Source organism: Prionailurus viverrinus, chromosome B2 (assembly GCF_022837055.1).
Source record: "Prionailurus viverrinus isolate Anna chromosome B2, UM_Priviv_1.0, whole genome shotgun sequence".
NCBI classification, from domain to species: Eukaryota; Metazoa; Chordata; class Mammalia; order Carnivora; family Felidae; genus Prionailurus; species Prionailurus viverrinus.
In genome coordinates this window covers 43,559,416-43,574,231 of record NC_062565.1, presented here as the reverse complement: position 1 = coordinate 43,574,231, position 14,816 = coordinate 43,559,416, and the positions used below count along the sequence as shown (strand labels likewise).

Genomic DNA, 14,816 nt, shown 5'->3' with positions numbered 1-14,816 from the left:
AAGTCTGCGATGCATTGGGCGTGCCAAGAGCTACAGAGCCCAGGCAGCTGCTGGCCTCAGCCCATCAGCCGTGTGCCTTGCAAATGCTCCGGAATGGGCTTGTACTCTGCAATGTGGTTTCTGACCCTTGGTTCATTTCCAGGAAAAGAGCAATAGATCTGCTTCTGACAAATGAATTCTAATTCCACTAGAATTCTAATTCGAATGGGAAAGTGAGAAGAACCCTGCCTCCTTATGGGAAGTGAGATCTTGGAGGGCATAGATTATTCCAGACTTCTGAAGTTCCATCTAGGTCCCAACCAGGGATGGAGACGTTTTTGGCTATCATAGCTGGGGTGGGTGGTGGCATTGGCACCTAGCGGGTACACGCCAGGGATGCTGGCTTCCTCCGTAGTGTCCAGTCACTCCGTGACTCAGTTTCTTCCCCAAGCCAGAGGAAACGGATGGATTTACCAAATGCAGGGGAGTCAGGGAGTTTCAGAAAAGAATCATGAGGACTTTTAGAAACTTATTCTTCACAGGCATGAGAAAAGTTGAAATAAGATCCAAAGGAGTAAAGAGGGCCGGGGACAAACATCCAAGAACAGGGGCCCGTGCAAAGGAACAAATGAAGCAGAGTGAGGCCAACATCCAGAGAGTACATATAAAATTTTTATTTCTGACTCAAATACTTTCTTATTCATAAGAAAGACTTAAATATCCCCCCTTCTCCAAATACATCAGATTTTTTTTTCACTTCTCTATTTCCCAAACTTCTTAAAATGTGGTTATAATGAGAAAAAATAAAGTTAATCAGCCAAAAATAACTCTTTCGAAAGAAATACATAAACGGCCCCAGAGATCAGATACACCGTCAACAACGGGGTGAGGAAAGCTGGAGCCGGCTTGCTTTCCCTCCATACACATGTGGGACGCGAAAGGATGGTTCTCGGAGCATCCTTCTCGAGGTCCCACCGCCATCCAGGGCCACCAATCCTGCCAGAGCTCAAGGCCTTTTCCAAAACGAGGAGAAGGGCCTTGGAAGGGCAGGAGAGCCCAGGGAGGGGTGGGACAGCCGTGCTTTTGCTGAGAAAGGGCCTGGCCGCCCAGAGCCTGGGAAGCACCATCATTTCAGACCGAGACGCCCGGCAGAGCATCTGCTGCCTCTGCTGGGCTCCCCGGTGACGACGGGCAGGCGGGGAGGCCCGGTGCCCTGGGGGTCCCTTTGCTGAGCGCGGCTAAGGTGCACAGGCCGGCGGCAGCTCGGTTAACTAGTTGGCGTCCCGGGCCTCCTGCAGGGGCTGCGGTGGAGGCGCCAGGGACGAGGCCAGCTTGGTGAGGGCCCTCGCGATGACGTCCAGGTGGCCGTTCATGGTCCGCAGCTCCGCCAAGATGTCCCCGACGCTGGCTTCCAAGCTGGCGGGCGCGGCGTGTGGGGCGCAGGGTGGCGGGGAGGCTGCCGGGGCCTCGGCGCCCTCCTCCCTGCCCGCTGCGCCCGGGCGCGGGGCGCGGCCCCTCTCGGGCCCTGGTCGCTCCCGCTCATCCCTGCGGACGCCGGGAGGGGTGGCCGCGGGGCCTCCGGGCAGCCAGTCGCCGAGGCGCGGGGCCGCCTCCGGGGAGGAGACGACCACCGAGTAGAGGCCCGTGCGCCCCGGGGGCGCGGCGGCCGCGGGGGGCGGCGGCAGCAGCGGGGGCAGCACCGAGGCGCCAGGGGAAAAGGCCTGGGGCTCGCAGGAGGAGGAGGGAGAAGGCAGCGCGGCGGTGGAGGGGCCCGGCTCCTCGGAGGAGAGGAAGAGAGTGGTGGAAGACGGAGAGTCCAACGTACTGGGCTCCGAATCTGTCAAGGGAAGACAGGAGAAAGGGTCACTCGGGCAGGTGTGGCGTGTCAGCTGTATGCCTGGCTGCATGTTGGGTGCTAAAGGAACTGAGAAAGGTGGACATTTACTTCCCACCCCAGACTTGCAGTCTAGTAAGGAAGAGTGGGTTGTTCATGTACCAAGAACAAAGTGGGAAGGGGGTGGGGCTGAGCATAGAAATTCAGAGGCAGGGAGATCATGGAGTCCAACCAGGCATCCAGGTGGGTCGGGGTCTCCCCTGAGGTGTAGTTGGTGGCCCTGCTGTGAAGACAGTGGGGGCCTGGGGGACCATGCAGAGTCACAGCCTGGGTGGAGGCAATCTTGCCGAGGACACTGAAAGGAGGGCCCTTGCCCACTATCCTCAGAAGCAGAAGTGTGTTAAATGGATGGCCCCCTTCACTGCCCCAGCAAAGACAAGCTCTCAGGGGGCAGTTGAAAGAGTTTGGGGCCAGGAGCCAGATGACCTGAGTGCCGACTGTCACTCTGCCAGAAAGTGCCATGGAACTTTGGGCTAGTCCCATCCCCCTCTTAGAGACTTGGTTTCATGTCCCCATCTGTACAAGAAGGTTGGGCACAGTGACCCCTCTGGGATGCTTCCCAGACTGATCAGCCTGCTTTCAAAAATCTTCAACTTGAAGCCTTGATCTGAGGTCCTAGAGCGGGCTGCTCTCAAAGACCTGGAAGGACTTTACAAACCCACCTTTGTTAGTTCTCTCCTAATCCCCTGAGCCTCCAGAAAGAAAGTGGGAGGCAGCTCTTTGTGACCAGGTATGGTAACATGGTTTACCAAGTTCACATCGAAGGATCCACATCAAACCAAACGACCTTCCCTCAGCCGTCTCAGCTGCCCTGTTTGCTGCCTTGGGGTAGATGGTCCGTGCTCACCTCTCTGAGGCCTCGCTCCCAGTCCCAGCTGGAGTGTGTCTACTCTTGGCTTTCTGCATTGTCTGTTGGGGGAGGCCCCCTATATGCTCTGCCCTTCAGGGGTTCCAAGACTTTCGGAGGCAGGACTTACCTCAGCTTGTTATCTTGGGAAGGGCGCCATGATGAAAGAGGCAGTGAGCAAACCTATCCCCCTGGGAAGGTGAACAGGAGTGCTCTCATCGCTCATCACCGGTGAGCTGTCCCTTCACCTGGGTCTGGCTGGGACTCGGAGAAGCCCGGGTCACCTGGTGAGAGCTGGTTCCCTCGTGCATCCTGACTCTGGCACCCAAGTGTTCTCTCAGGGCCCACAGGCCTCAGATGCTCAGGTGTCGTGTCCAGTTTGTGTGGTTGGCAATTACGTCTGATGGGACTACAGGCGCTTACTCCTCGGGGGAACAGGATTTGTGGAGATGCCACTATTATGCCTAAAAACGCCTCTGGTGGAAACTTCCTGGGTACTTTCTCCTGTTGGTTTTCACAGAACTGCCTCTTCTCCACCAAAACTTAATTTCCTCAGGCTTCTGTGATGATCTTCTTTTGTAAACCAAGAACCCCAGACACGTCTAAGCACAGAACTCCCGTGAGTTGAAAACGGTCAGAAAAACTCTACAAACTAATTTCGTTTTACTAGAGGAAGATGTTAATGAGCTCCACATAGCAGACAGGAGGCTTTTGCAGCAAAGTAAAGAGCCGTCTAATGTGTGGAATGAAATGGAAGCAAGCACACAGAATGTTCTAGCACAGTGTTTCCTAAACTTTAGGACAGGCTGTGATTCAGCAGGTCAGGGGTGGGGCCTGAGGCTGCATTTTTAGCCAGCTTCCGGAAGATGTGGATGCCGCCGGCCTGGGAACCACACCTTGCGTAGCAAAGGTATAGACCAAATACACAGGTGAGCAATAGAACATAGGATTCGTGGCCATAGCAACCGGAGTAACCAGGGATAAAAGCAACCTGGAAGCCTGATGTGATCCTGAAGATAATTACAGTAATGAGACTAATGACTGATGTCTCTCGTCTGGCAGGAGATAGGAGAGGTGGCCTCTCCCGCAGTTAGTTTGACAGTCCCCCGCCCAGCCTTGAACCTAAGAGCACTGGCTTCACGAGGCATAAAGACTTCTTAAAGAAGAAACTCTTTCACTGTTCCAGCTAAGACTTCAAAAACACATCAAGTTGTCAGGACTCAATCCGCCCTGACTGGCAAATAGAATTGAAAACAGAAGCATCTTTTTAACAAACGCATTACCTTCCTGAACTTTCTCCGGGCTGTCAGGAAACTTGGTTGCAGCCCCAGCTCAGCTAAAATCTGCACTGAATGATTTATACTTCTCTTCCATCCCTGCAACTGATAATTTTATCCCTTATTTGGACATGCGCCTTTGAATCAATGACATCATTTTTATGCAGCTTCATTGACTGCCATAAACTAACGTCAGGGTCCTGTTGTTACAAACACAGCTCTTGGTGGAGGTTGGGGGCTCCCAGGTGCAGAGGGTCAAGTTAATCAGATTGCTCAACTCCCCCCTTCACCCCCTCACACGGTCTCTGACCCGTATCCTGCTTTATTAGTCTTCTGAACATTATGACCACCTGATATTTTATGTATTTTTTTTTGTCTATCAGCATGTCATTCCTATAAAAACAGAGACACTGCTTTATTTCATTCTCTGCTGTGTCACCAGGGCCTAAACAATCTAATAGATGCTCAATAAATACTCATTGAATGAATGCCATATAATCATCAGCAGTCCAGAAACACAGCCACAAACGCAATAAACTGATCCAGCTGGATGTTGTTTAATCATTCAGTGCTTCGATTATTTATACAGTCGTGCACCATTTGAGACAAACTTACACTACAAAACTTATTCCTTGCTTATCTGATATTCAGGGTGCCCTATATTTTATGTGGCAACCCCGTGGGAGGTCAACATTTTCATCTTGTTTCCTAGATGAGGAAACTAAACAAAGAGAAGCAAAACAGCCTGGGTGTTTTTGTGGAATTTCAGAGTTAGAAGGAATGTTTGCTATTGTTCGGATTAACTTCCAAAGGTGTGGAGGTGGAGGCCTGTGCGAGGGAGGGACTTGCTGGCTAGTGACACGGCAGAGAACAGAACAGAGAACACAGAGGGACACAGTCTCCTCTCTCCGAGCAACTATTCAGTCTTCCCAGTAGCCGGTCACGGAACAAGTCTGCGCCCAGGGTTGGCGACGTGCCAGGTGCCATAGAGGCCCTGGAGACACAGCTGACCCAGACATAGTCCCTACCCTGAAGGAGCGGAGACAGGCCTGTTGGCTCTCGGGTTGCCTCAGGCACTGGTTAGCACTGGTTTGCTCAGAGAGCTTGGAGCCTCAGCCTTACAAAGGTGTACTTGAGGCTGGCGTGGGAACTGGGGTCACCCAGCCATTCAGTCCACCCTTTCCACCACGGCCTTCCTCTCCCCATTGCTACCCCCGCCTTCCTCATACTTACAGCCATTTTAGGGAGATGCTACTTCCCGAGGTGGGAAAGGTGAGTTTTAACTAAATTTCGTTGATTCTGGTTCCTATTTACCATCCCAGAAATATCTTTGCAGAAGTCAGTTTGGGAAAAAAAAAAAAAAATATATATATATATATATATATATATATGCATTTGCTCTAGAAATGAAAGAATTGCAAATTAAAATCATGAATTATGGGGTGCCTGGGGGGCTCAGTCAGTTAAGCTCCCAACTCGATTTCGACTCAGGTCACGATCTCGTGGTTCGTGAGTTCAAGCCCCGCATTGGGCTTCACGCTGACAGTGCGGAGCCTGCTTGGGATTCTCTCTCTCTCTCTCTCTCTCTCTCTCTGTTGCCCTCTCTTACGCTCTGTCTCGAAATAAATAAACTTTAAAAAAACATTACAAAGAATGAATTGTGAATTGAAATATATATTGAAAAAATACATATTGAAAAATATATACATGAAAATATATATTGGAAAGATATATAACTAATAAGCACTTGAGAAATGTCCATTCTCTCTAGGCACGCAATAATTGCAAATTGAAATAACAGTGAATGATAAATGGAAACAATTAGGAATTAAGAATAAGAAATTGCTATTTTTCACTTGTAGACTTTTCAAAAATTGCCAGGAGAGAGGCATTCTAACACCCTGTTTGGAGTAGAGTGGATCGGTACATCCTCTCCGGAAAGCAATTTAGGAAACATGTGCTCTGCTGTTTAGTGAGAAAGGAAATTGCCAAATCGTGCTTTGTGGATGAGTTCAACTGCTTATAGAAAGATGTGTAAAATAAAGATTGAGAGGAAGGACATGAAGCTGTAGGTATGGGATTATCCTTTCCTGAATTTTCGAAGACGGCTGCAGTGGCCAATGCACGGATATGTCTTCCCTCTCACCGCTCACCGACCTTTAACAGAAAGTGACTGCTTCCCGCCAAGCCTGCAGGGGCAAGGTCTTCTGACCGCTTTCTTTTCAATCTTATTGCTGAGTCAGACTGAATCATTTCTTGGCTGGCAGCTAGCCACCTCGAAAGGCCGATTTTTTTTTTTTTCCATCCATCTGGCATTCCCAGCCACCACCACTCACACCCACCAGCCTGGGGCTGGGCTTGCTCTGGAGATGCCTGCAGCAGAGGTGAAATGCACAGCCGCCTGTGGGAACCCGCGATTCATTTGCAAAGAAACCCTTGGGATCCTCCTCTCCCTACACCCTGCTCCTCTCACTGGCTTCCCCTTCTTGATAAAATGACCTTCCATTTGCTCAGCCAAACCCCCAAGACTAACCCTTGACCCCTCTCTTTCCCTCCCCGCCCCCTGCCCCCCCCACATCCAATCTGCCCGCAATGACTGTAGGGTCTGCCTTGCAACTATATCCAGCATCTGACCATCTGTCACTGCCTCCGGGCAATCAACTTGCAGCCTTTGGTGCCTGAGCCAGGACCGGAACACAGGTCTCCTGAGTTCCAGGTCAGTCTTTTCTCTGCCGCACTCAAAAGCCTACTCGTTTGGAATCATTTAGGACTCTCCCCAGCCCTCCTGGCCACCCACCGCCACTTGCCTACGAAATCTTTTGCAGAGTCCTAGCCTCCTTTATCTTGTATGTGAGATAATAGCTAAATTCTTTCATTAATTCATTCAACAAATATTGACTGAGCACATACAGTATGTCCCACAGAATGCTCTATGTTGTGCAAAGCCAGACCTAAACCCTGACCTCACTGTGGGGGCAGAAAAAAAAAATCAAACGATTGCATACATAATTGTGTAATTGCAACAATGGTACAATCGACATGCTATAAGCATCTAAATAGGAGGGTTGACCTAATCCAGGAAGATTCCCTGAGGAAATACAGTTTGAGTTGAGGTCTGGAGAATGAGTAGTTAAATAAGAAGGGGGTGGGGGGGGAAGAATGTTGAAGTCTAAGCAAGGGCCTGTGGGAGGAGGGAGTGTTGCAAATATGTGGGACTCCTAGAGAAAGCCAGTGTGACAGAAAAAGAGACGGTGAAGTGAAGGAAGCATGAAATGAGATGATACTCAAGAAGAGAGGAGAGGTCAGGAGATGTAGTGTATGATATATACTGCCACTATGGCCCAACATCCATTTTTCTCTTCCTCTTTTTTGGCTGTTTATGACCACTTAAACTAAAAATTACATTTTCTAGCCTCTCTTCCAACTAGCTGCAGCTAGTAACTAAATTCTGGGCAGAAAGATGCCAATAGAAGTGCTGTGTGCAATTCTTCCTTCCTCTGCCTGGGATTTGGTTGCAAGGGCTGGTGCTCAAGCAGCCCTCTTGGACCACGAGGTGGAAACCATCTGCTATGGATGATGGAGCAGAGCGCTGAGTCCTCGAAAACGTTGAGGAATTGGTGTGCCAATCCTAGCTAGTTCAACTACAGGCTTTTTGTACGAGAAAATAAAATCTTACCCATCCAAACCCCCTTAAACTGGGTTTTCTATCACTCACAACCGCACTAAATCCTGATACACATGGTCTTGTTGAACTTGCTAAGGAGTTTTGCCATTATCCCAAGAGCAATGGAAAGCTTTGGGAAAGTTTTAAGTATAAGGGTGTGTGTGCGTGTGTGTGTGTGTGTGTGATGTAATTTTGAAAAGCTCACCCAGCTGTGTTGGGCAGGGAGTAGACACAGTAGGAGCAGAAAGACCAATTAGGAGGTTGTAGCTGCGATGAGAAATTATCAAATGACAGTGGCTTTTGTTAAAGCGGTAGCTCTGGAGATGCAGAGAAGTAGGTTCTAGAGACAGGTGGAACATGGAAGTGTTAGAGCTTACTACCCCCAGGGGTAAAGGAGTCTTCAGAGAAATGCGTGCCCAACCTGGCTACTGCTCCGGTATAAGTTTCCAGAAATTCTTACTCCAGAAGGGGAACTTTCCCTTTCTTGTTCTCTGGAGTCCAGATGGCCCTTCCCAGCCCACACCCAGCCCTCCAGCATAGCTCAACTCTGACCACACCTCACCAGAGGCAGCCCTCGGGAACCTTTCCCCAGGAGCCTAGAGAGAGGAGAAACCAGGTAGCCCTGGGGAACCACAGAAGCAGAAGCCTGTGAGAAGAGGATGAAACCTGTCTGCGGAAGAAACAACAGCTCTCAGCACAGCAGCCAGGCCCTCTCCTTTGATGGTTCCGACTTGGCCGGGTCGCTGCTTGCTCCTCTCGGAACGCTCAACACACAAAAGGGAGGGTGAGTGTCTGATGAACTCAACCCAATAATATTCACTTCTTTTATTTTCCAGGAACGTCATGAGACCCACAGGGCAGTCTTCTGGTTTTAAGACCTGGTGAGTCAAGTCTGCAAATACTTCTGACTCAGTCTGATCCCAAGTTCTCAGCAGGCATCTCCCAGGAACGGGGCTCAGCGGGAGGGCTGGAGCGAGGCAGCCAGGCAGGCTAGAGGAGGGCCGGCTTCTCTGGGGGCTGCCAGGAGGGCTGGCTGTGGTGCGGATGACAGGCTTCCTGACTTGACACTGACCATGCTCACGAGACGAGCCAGCGTGTCCAGAGTGCTTTCGATGGCCAAGCCACGTGCTAAGGTGTCTCTTCTGAGAGCCGTGGAACCTCTAGGCCAGTCACCTGCCACCTTGACAGCATATTAAAGTCCCCTGGGGAGTTTTGGTTACACTACTGATGCCCCCAACCAATTAAATGGGGCTATCTCGGGATGGCGCCCAGGCAGCCCATGTTTTAAAAGCATCCCGGGTGGCCATAATGCTAGGACACAAATAGGGTTATTCATATGATTTCTCATTTAATCCCAACAACGACACTCTGCCCATTTGCGAGCCGGGAAACTGAGGCCCACGGAATTTGGATAGGTTGGACAATGCCCACGGCTGACAAGAGCCACATCCTCGCCTGTACCTGGGTGACTCCCACAGCAGTGCTCACTCCTGTTGATTCCGTTGGTTGCATTCTCTCTCCTATCCTCTATTTTGAAAGTGAACTTTTAAAATGTAAATCTCTTTTGCCATTCGCGTCTTTTTTGGTTCAAGTTCAAGTGCAGTCTACGGCTGCTGAACAGAAAGGACTGGCCCAGGGGTCCCCGAAACCATAGCCTTGTCTTCATCCAGGCTCTGCTACAGCCAACAGAAGAGGCCCTCCAAGGAGATGCTGGGTAGCCCTGACCAGGACTGTCCCAGGAAGAACACTGCCCATCCACCATAGTCCCCAGCCTCTGAGAGGCCGCCCTCGGGAGATCAGAAGGACCCAGCCCTGGGGAAATCTTTGGTCTCTATTTCCAGCAGCATTAGTGATTTCCCGAGGAATGACGTGAGGAAAGTCATTTTACTTCCGTGTGAATTATTCGGCCTCAAATTTCCTAGTGGCTGAGGGTTGAGCTAAAGAGGAATGTTCATCATCAGTCAAATTAGTAAAGCAAACTGGGTGGGAAGCAAGAAGGGCCACCAGAGAGACTAAGTCAGGCAGCCAAAAGGACCTTTAAAGAAGAGGAGAAAAAGAAGTGAAATCAGGTATCTGTATGCCATTGTTCGCAGCAGCTTGGTTCATGATACCCAATATATATATAATATATAATAATATATTATATATAATATAATAATATTATAATATATATTATATTCTATATAATATATAAATATTATATATTATATATAATATAATAATAGTATATATTATATATATTATATATACTATATAGATTATATATATAGCATATATTATATTATATATGAATATTATTCAGCCTTAAAAAGGAAGGAAATTTTGACATATGCTAAATGGATGAAACTTGAAGACGTTACGTACCCGGAGTGAAATAAGTCAGTCGCAAAAGCCCATACACAAAATATTGTATGAAACACCCCAAAGAGGCCCCTGAGGGCAAGGATCACTTATTCAGTCCTGGATGTAAACATTACTGCAGCATCGGAGATGTTTCCTTTTTTAATCGCTAGTGTCATCAATTCCAAAACACCTTTGTTGAGGCTGTGTGGGTATAAGTTGGAAGAAAATAAAGTCCAGCGCCTGACACTTTTGTATCTACTTTTAGACCTGTTCCGCTTCCGTAGGCAAAGTGATTTCAACCCTTCAAGCATTTCACAGCCTAGCCTCTGGCTTTGCAGGGCCACACATTCTCACTAGCGCCACCGGCCGCAGGAAAAGAGGTGAGAGTTGTCTCACTTCAAGATCCACATGGTCGTCAGCCAGGCTACTAGCTGCCCCACCCCTTCCTCATTCACTCTGCTCCAACTGTTCCTTGAAGGTACTGGATGTATTCCGACCTCAGGGCCTTTGCACTTGCTTGCTCTGCCTAGAACGCTCCTTCCTTAGGTATCTGCATGTCTCGCTCCCTCCTCCCCTTCCACCTTTGCTCAGTCACCTTCTCGAGCGGCCTTTTCCAAATACCCTTGTTGTCACTGCTACCTGCGTTCCTCCCCAAATCAGCCTTCTGTCCCCCTCGCCCTGTCCCACTGTCCCACTCATGTCCCGGGACGCTCTAGGTGGAGGGAATCAATATGTGCAGACGCATGAGGCTCGGCGATTACAGCCTGACAGTTTGAAGTAGCCAGAGCGTAGGGAGCACAGGGATGGGAGATTTGAGTGACGTGGTTTAAAAAGTAGCAGGGACAGATGGCCGAGGAGCTTGTCTGTGAAGCTAAGGAATTTGAACTTTAGCCGGCAATGGGGAGCCACCGAAGGGTTTTAAGTAGGAGAGTGATAGATTTGATTTGCATTTTTAGACGATTACTCTGGCAGCCAGCCCCGTGGAGGTTGAACCGGAGGGGGTAAGGCTGGAGGCGAGGAGACCAAATGCAAAAGATTTTCTATCTTGGACATTAAAGCTAAAATGATATTACAGCAGACAAGGAGCACAAGGGTGAAGTCAAGGCAACCAGTATTAGAGGCGATTTTTTTTTTTCTAGGAATGGATTGAATTTCGGCAAAAAGAAGCTTTCCTGCCATCCTTTATGGGACAATACTGTGAATGTTGGCTCCTGTCCCCGTTCATGTTGGCCACCCTGGGTCTTTCATGCATCACCATTCAATAAAAGCAAGTGTGGGTTTTATGGGATTGTTTGTTAAGCCCCAAGCCAAGCTTTTCTACTCGCTCAGGCAAGATTGTTCTGCCAACTTTTGAATTGGCTGTATTTTTACATACAGGGTGTGAAGGATATCTCTATGTGTCTCTACAAACACACCCGTTTGGAGGGAGACACATGGAACTATATATAATAGCTTTATGTGTCTTTTTGAAGGGACGTTTATGCAACCTGTATGTCCCTTGCCGTGGATATTTTTGTAGTATGGAGAAAGGGGGAGACAAAAGGAAAAAGTTATTCCCACGCTATAACCAACTTTGGCTCGTGAAGAAAAATTCAAAATAGGTTATGTTCCTTAGCAATGCCTCCAGGGTTGAACAGTTCCCAAATCGACCCATTTAATCTTTCCTCCTCGAGGGCCACTCACCTTTGAGCTTCCTTTTTTTTTTTCTTTCTTTCTTAAGTGTCATTAAAGAAATAATTTGGCACAGACCAGACCCTGCTGAAGCCCAGGCTCCCTGCCCACCACCCCCCCCAACCCCTCAGGAAGAGCTCACCAAAGGGGCCATCTCGACTGTAAAAAACAAACAAACAGACAAACAAAACGGGCTGCTTGATGAACTTGATGGAAGGAGCCGGTTGTAAAAGACGGCATTTTGGTTTTAACAAGGCCAGGAAGCCCGGAGCGGAGCCAGCTGGGTAGTCTGAATGAACCCAAGAATATTAGAACCCGGGGTCACACAGAGCTGGGACGCCACCAGGAATGCGGGGAGCAGGGACAGTCTGGCGAGGGGCTGGGGGACAACTGGAGCCCCGCGCTGCCAGCCTCTCCCATGCGAGTCAACAGGCAGAGCTGGAAGTGGCCAGGACAGCTGGACCAGAGTGGCGCTGTGCCCACTGCCCTCTTCACACGACAAGGCCCCAGGACCTCTGGGGGGGTGGCTGGTGGACACACGCATGTCCACCCACCAGCTCAGCGGGGACAGCACCTCAGAGAGGAAGCCTGCTTGGCTGGCTCCAGGATGCCCCCTTGACCCACACCGAGTAGGGAAGCAGTGGGCTCCCGGCTGGAGAGGAGGGAGGGGTGAGCCCCCCCACCCCGCCCCCCGTCCACCCCAGGCACTGAGCAGCCAGGTTCTAGAAGAGAGTGTTCCCTAAGCCAATGGCAGAGCAAAGGGCTCAGGATCCCCCAGGACGCTCTATTGTCATACGGACGAAAGTGACGATGCCCAGCTCTGGACATGCTTGGCAACATCTATTAAGCGGATTACCCTGTTTCTCCCAGCATCCTCTGCAGCCCTGGGAGCGGACCCTGGCTCTTACCAACCGATGCCTCCGGTGTCTGTCGCCTCCTATTACTACAATCCCCCAGCATCTTCCACACCTAGAGAGAAGTGATCCTAAGAGATTGCCACATTATTTTCTCTAGCTGCCCCATCCAGGCGTTTTCCGTCCTCAGTCCTTTCCCTTAAGGACTCCTCTGAGATGAAACCTCCCGGCCTTACCACTGTGTCTCTCCTCAGATCTTGTCTAATTTGGGTCCCAGCTGGTCCCTTTTTTTTTTTTTTCTTCATTTCATACCATACCATTTCATACCATTTTTCTTCATTTCATACCTCCTAATGACAACCCTTTGTGCCAGGTTCAATTATATACAAAGCTCAAATGAGCAACCCCAACTCTAAATTTGGCTCTATCCATTGGAAGGGGAGGTCATGGGCATCTTGCTTTGCCCAGAGGGAAAGATGCTGGTCCCTGAGGGGAAACAAAGCCAAGGGTGGAGGGTGGGAAGTTGTGCAAAAATAAAAGCCTAGAATGAAGGAATAGACCAGAGCTCGTCGCCCTAGGGCATGGGGGGCGCCAGGCCCATCCTGCATTTTTCTGCTGGCCAGTTAGGACTTTGTTCTGCCACAAGGCATGCAGAAGCAACAGAAGTGCTTTGAGTTTTCCTTTTTTAAAAAAAATGTCCTCCAGCCTGACCCTACTACCTATGTTCTCACTGCAGGGTCAGCAGAGGGTGAAATGAGAGCATTCTCCGGGAATTTCCTGACTTCTGTGAATTTTTCTCAAGATCTGGCCATGAGTCAATGTGACGCACTGTGACACATGGTGTGGACTAGCAGTGGCTCCCCCTCCCTTCTGAAACACCATGAGAAGCATCTCCCTGCTGAGTAACGGAGGATGAAAATCCATAAGGCCCCCGTCCATCCCCCTGTCTCCAAATGAGAGAAGAGGAGAGAATTATATTCACACCATATTTTCATCAGGCTGTTAACATTCTCCAGAGGTACAGAAAGATCTCTATTGAGATCTTCACTTACTACGGTTCACTTAACTTCCTTTCAACATTAAGCTCTCTTGTATGATTCATGTTGATGGTGGTAATTTGGGGCATTGAGAGTCTGGGAGCGGGGACATGAGAAGGGGATTGGAGAATGGAGGAGAATTGCTCAGATTTGCAACGCCCAGACAAGATCTGAGAACCTAGAACATTCCCTGAAAGGCTCAAGGACAGTTGGACTGGGTAGGTAGAATTATCGGGTCCCTTTCATTGATGTTGATGACCAATCTGAAATAGTCGAACAAAACAGATTCATTATATTCTCATGTGTGAATTGTCTGACTACCAGGATTGGGGATCACTTGTTCATGGAGACCAGCTATGACCAGTGTCTGTTCCAGATGGTTTATAATTGCCCCAAGAGTCTGGGGGCAAGCGCTCGGATCAATGACATCCTTCAGAAGATCCCGGAATTAAAACAAAGGGAGTGTTCAAATGAGACTGGTAACTGTCTGCGGAACCCGGCCTCACACGAGGTTTTGGGGAACATATGTGGAAGCATCTTGCAAATTGTCAGACCCTATGCAAACAGCAAGGAATTGTTGATATTACCGTCATGAGGGTGCATAGCACAACCACTGTGGAGGCAAAGATCAAGGCTGTTTATAAATACAGCCTCGGGGCGCCTGGGTGGCTCAGTCGGTTGAGCGTCCGACTTCAGCTCAGGTCACGATCTCGCGGTCCATGAGTTCGAGCCCCGCGTCGGGCTCTGGGCTGATGGCTCAGAGCCTGGAGCCTGCTTCCGATTCTGTTGTCTCCCTCTCTCTCTGCCCCTCCCCCGTTCATGCTCTGTCTCTCTCTGTCTCAAAAATAAATAAACACTAAAAAGAAAAATTTTTTTAAATAAATATAGCCTAGAATACCTAACATCCTTATGAGTTTTGGGGTGAGTATCTTTATTCCTCTCTTTCAGATACAGAAAATGAAGGGTAGACACCACATAAGTTGGGTGGGCACCTCTTGTCCTAAAGTCACAGCTACTCTGTCTCCTCCTCCTTCGCCCACAGATCCCTGAGGATCCGTCCCTGAGGACGGATCATCCTCACTTGCAGGAAGCCTAAGTTGGGAAGGAAAATGCCAACTGCAGGCGAAAGCCCGCAAAGGTCTTACACCTTCTGCCGTCCCGAGGTAAGCTAAGATAAATATTTTCCGGGGCGCTTTCCACCAACCAAGATGAAAAAAGGTAATTTGCCTCTTCTCCGGATCCCCTTCTTC

At 49.4% G+C, this 14,816-nt stretch overlaps 1 protein-coding gene across 3 annotated transcripts in view; it reads right to left on the bottom strand.

Annotated features, from left to right (window-relative positions):
• Window positions 1–705: 705 nt before the first annotated feature.
• RUNX2 (RUNX family transcription factor 2) overlaps window positions 706–14,816 on the bottom strand; it is a 326,243-nt gene continuing 312,132 nt past the window's right edge. For all 3 annotated transcript variants that reach the window (XM_047858043.1, XM_047858046.1, XM_047858047.1), the window contains one exon: window positions 706–1,816. In XM_047858043.1, the coding sequence (XP_047713999.1) occupies window positions 1,251–1,816 (566 nt within the window). In that variant the 3' untranslated portion in view covers window positions 706–1,250. The remainder of the gene's footprint in view (window positions 1,817–14,816) is intronic.